Source organism: Cherax quadricarinatus, chromosome 5, assembly GCF_038502225.1.
Source record: "Cherax quadricarinatus isolate ZL_2023a chromosome 5, ASM3850222v1, whole genome shotgun sequence".
Lineage (NCBI taxonomy): Eukaryota > Metazoa > Arthropoda > Malacostraca > Decapoda > Parastacidae > Cherax > Cherax quadricarinatus.
The window spans coordinates 14588303-14593302 of NC_091296.1; the positions used below are offsets into that span (position 1 = coordinate 14588303).

General features: G+C 41.4%; 1 protein-coding gene across 1 annotated transcript in view; it reads right to left on the reverse strand.

Moving 5' to 3' along the window:
* mbt (serine/threonine-protein kinase PAK mbt) overlaps window positions 1-5000 on the reverse strand; it is a 558896-nt gene that overhangs the window by 527477 nt on the left and 26419 nt on the right. The window contains exon 3 of the mRNA XM_070100508.1: window positions 642-753. Within this exon, the coding sequence (XP_069956609.1) occupies window positions 642-753 (112 nt within the window). The remainder of the gene's footprint in view (window positions 1-641; window positions 754-5000) is intronic.

The window sequence follows — 5000 nt, forward strand, 5'->3', positions numbered from 1 at the left end:
CAAAGTTGCTGTTTTAAAGCAAAAAACACGGTTCGAGCTTTTTTTTTCTCATTATGCACTGTGTACTGCAGGATTTTTTTAATACTGTACACACTGACCATATAGACCCATTCTTTCATATGTAGGCCTACCAGGTTTCTCTCACTAGATCTGAAGGCGCTAGAATTTATGCGTACTAGTACGGCACCAACCCTGGTGTGCAAGCCGTATTAGTATGGCACCAACACTGAGAGGGTTAAGGAACCCTAATTTGTACGTAAATGAAGTGTATGCTGAACATACCATAGAAAGAGGTGCTAGAATGACAATTGGTATCATAATCCTTCAGCACTGAAAATAAAAGCTAACATCCTTTACAGGTATTTTCTAACTTTTTTTCATAAATGAAGCTACTGATAAGAAAAAACTAAGACTGGACTTAGGATAAAAAATAAAACTCCATAACAGCCAATCTACTACAAAATGTAATTTCAGTGAGCTATTAAAATATTAAAATGTAAGTTGCGGCATATAATAAAACTGCAAGCAACAGAATTCTGAAAACTAATCCAACAAAACAATGCAATTTTCAGGATTAATTTTAAAATGCACAACGTCTAATAGGTTATGAAACAAAATTAAGAATACTTTAATTTACTTACTTTTGTTCATGGTGATCAAAGCCAGTGTGGACGCGGTGCTCAAAGTTACTAGGTGCCGATATCTGCACTTTCTTATTCTTCTTCTTAAACATTGTGCCCCGCGTCTCTTCACCTGTAAAAAAAAAAAAAAAAACAATACAGTGATACTCAAAAAGTTTCAAGACCTGACTTAAATAAAAAAAAAAATATTTACTTGTCCAATCTTTCTAGACCTTTTTTGCCCTCAAGAGACTACCAGTACATTATTATTTTTTTTTTTTAACAAGTCGGCCGTCTCCCACTGAGGCAGGGTGACCCAAAAAGAAAGAAAATCCCCAAAAAGAAAATATTTTCATCATTCAACACTTTCTCCTCACTCACGCATAATCACTGTTTTTGCAGAGGTGCTCAGAACACAACAGTTTAGAAGCATATACGTATAAAGATACACAACACATCCCTCCGAACTGCTAATATCCCGAAACCCCCTCCTTTAGAGTGCAGGCATTGTACTTCCCATTTCCAGGACTCAAGTTCGGCTACATAAAAGTAACCGGTTTCCCTGAATCCCTTCACTAAATATTACCCTGCTCACACTCCAACAGATCATCAGGTCCCAAATACCATTCGTCTCCATTCACTCCTATCGAACACGCTCATGCACGCCTGCTGGAAGTCCAAGTCCCTCGCCCACAAAACCTCCCTTACCCCTTCCTTCTAACCTTTTCGAGGACGACCCCTACCCAGCCTTCCTTCCCCTATAGATTTAAATGCTCTCCATGTCATTCTACTTCGATCCATTCTCTCTAAATGACTAAACCACCTCAACAACCCCTCTTCAGCCCTCTGACTAATACTTTTATTAACTCCACACCTTCTCCTAATTTCCACACTCCAAATTTTCTGCATAATATTTACACCACACATTGCCCTTAGACAGGACATCTCCACTGCCTCCAACTGCCTCCTCACTGCTGCATTCACAACCCAAGCTTCACACCCATATAAGAGTGTTGGTACTACTATACTTTCATACATTACCTACTTTGCCTCCATAGATAAGGTTTTTTGTCTCCACATATAACTCAACGCACCATTATTATTATTAATTATCATTATTAATGACCAGAAACAAAATCAGAACACACAGAAATAAATCGCCAATATTTGGGAAGCATAACATGGGTTCCACCATCACCACCACAGAATTTTAGATAACTCTTCTCCATCCCCGTCCCCCCTAAGAAAAAACAAAAAAAAGGTACTTTGAATAATCGCTTCTGAAACTTTGTTGAAAAATCCAACACACTGGATTGGCCATCACAAACAAAAGACAATATGCATCTATACAGAAGAATAGGTCAAAAGAAAAATTCTCTCTGTAAATAAAGACAAGTAGAATTAAAAAACGGAATTGGAAAAAGGCAGAGATCCTAAAAACAATAAACATCAACAGGGAAAAACGGAAGATTGACACAATAGCATAGCAGACTGCCAAGTGCAAAAGTTTTTTTTTTTTTTATTATCACACCGGCCGATTCCCACCAAGGCAGGGTGGCCCGAAAAAGAAAAACTTTCACCATCATTCACTCCATCACTGTCTTGCCAGAAGGGTGCTTTACACTACAGTTTTTAAACTGCAACATTAACACCCCTCCTTCAGAGTGCAGGCACTGTACTTCCCATCTCCAGAACTCAAGTCCGGCCTGCCGGTTTCCCTGAATCCCTTCATAAATGTTACTTTGCTCACACTCCAACAGCACGTCAAGTATTAAAAACCATTTGTCTCCATTCACTCCTATCAAACACGCTCACGCATGCCTGCTGGAAGTCCAAGCCCCTCGCACACAAAACCTCCTTTACCCCCTCCCTCCAACCCTTCCTAGGCCGACCCCTACCCCGCCTTCCTTCCACTACAGACTGATACACTCTTGAAGTCATTCTGTTTCGCTCCATTCTCTCTACATGTCCGAACCACCTCAACAACCCTTCCTCAGCCCTCTGGACAACAGTTTTGGTAATCCCGCACCTCCTCCTAACTTCCAAACTACTAATTCTCTGCATTATATTCACACCACACATTGCCCTCAGACATGACATCTCCACTGCCTCCAGCCTTCTCCTCGCTGCAACATTCATCACCCACGCTTCACACCCATATAAGAGCGTTGGTAAAACTATACTCTCATACATTCCCCTCTTTGCCTCCAAGGACAAAGTTCTTTGTCTCCACAGACTCCTAAGTGCACCACTCACTCTTTTTCCCTCATCAATTCTATGATTCACCTCATCTTTCATAGACCCATCCGCTGACACGTCCACTCCCAAATATCTGAATACGTTCACCTCCTCCATACTCTCTCCCTCCAATCTGATATTCAATCTTTCATCACCTAATCTTTTTGTTATCCTCATAACCTTACTCTTTCCTGTATTCACCTTTAATTTTCTTCTTTTGCACACCCTACCAAATTCATCCACCAATCTCTGCAACTTCTCTTCAGAATCTCCCAAGAGCACAGTGTCATCAGCAAAGAGCAGCTGTGACAACTCCCACTTTGTGTGTGATTCTTTATCTTTTAACTCCACGCCTCTTGCCAAGACCCTCGCATTTACTTCTCTTACAACCCCATCTATAAATATATTAAACAACCACGGTGACATCACACATCCTTGTCTAAGGCCTACTTTTACTGGGAAAAAATTTCCCTCTTTCCTACATACTCTAACTTGAGCCTCACTATCCTCGTAAAAACTCTTCACTGCTTTCAGTAACCTACCTCCTACACCATACACTTGCAACATCTGCCACATTGCCCCCCTATCCACCCTGTCATACGCCTTTTCCAAATCCATAAATGCCACAAAGACCTCTTTAGCCTTATCTAAATACTGTTCACTTATATGTTTCACTGTAAACACCTGGTCCACACACCCCCTACCTTTCCTAAAGCCTCCTTGTTCATCTGCTATCCTATTCTCCGTCTTACTCTTAATTCTTTCAATTATAACTCTACCATACACTTTACCAGGTACACTCAACAGACTTATCCCCCTATAATTTTTGCACTCTCTTTTATCCCCTTTGCCTTTATACAAAGGAACTATGCATGCTCTCTGCCAATCCCTAGGTACCTTACCCTCTTCCATACATTTATTAAATAATTGCACCAACCACTCCAAAACTACAGTGGACCCCCGCATAGCAAACGCCTTGCATAGCGAACATTCCGCATAGCGAACGCTTTGATCGCTAAAATTTTGCCCCGCATAGTAGACAAAAACCCGCTCAGCGAACTTCGTCCGAGACGCGTCCAATGTGCGGCCTCGGCCAGCCTCACATGTGCCGCCTGTCCCATTGTTTACCAGCTAGCCTCCGCGGTAACATTCAAGCATACACTCGGAATATTTCGTATTATTACAGTGTTTTCGGTTCTGTTTGTTGAAAATAAGTGACCATGGGCCCCAAGAAAGCTTCTAGTGCCAACCCTGTGGTAAAAAGGGTGAGAATTAGTATGGAAATTAAGAAAGATTTTGAAGGGTTTGGGGCTAACCCTGAGAAGCCTATGCCAGTTGTGGAATCCATTGTGCCTACTTCAAAAATTAAGGAAATGTGTGCACAGTGGGTTGAACTGCAAACCTTTATGGATGAAAATCACCCTGACACAGCTGTTGCAAGGCGTGCTGGTGACTATTTCAATGACAATGTTATGGCCCATTTTAGACAAATCGTAAAGGAACGGGAGGTACAGAGCTCTATGGACAGAAAGAAGTCCAGTGACTCTGAAGCTGGTCCTAGTGGCATTAAAAGAAGAAGGGAAGTAACCCCGGAAAAGGACTTGCCTCCCCAAGTGTTAATGGAAGGGGATTCCCCTTCTAAACACTAACACTCTCTCTCCCCTCCTCCCATCCCATCAATCATCACCAGATCTTCAATAAAAGTAAGTGTCATGTAATTGTGCATGCCTTTTTCAGTTTGTGTGTACTAAAATTAACATTTTTTTGTGGTAAAAAATTTTTTTTTTCATACTTTTGGGTGTCTTGCACGGATTAATTTTATTTCCATTATTTCTTATGGGGAAAATTAATTCGCATAGCGAACATTTCGCATAACGACCAGCCCTCTTGCACGGATTAAGTTCGCTATGCGGGGGTCCACTGTATATCCCCACCTGCTTTTAACATTTCTATCTTTATCCCATCAATCCCGGCTGCCTTACCCCCTTTCATTTTACCTACTGCCTCACGAACTTCCCCCACACTCACAACTGGCTCTTCCTCACTCCTATAAGATGTTATTCCTCCTTGCCCTATACACGAAATCACAGCTTCCCTATCTTCATCAACATTTAACAATTCCTCAAAATATTCCTTCCATCT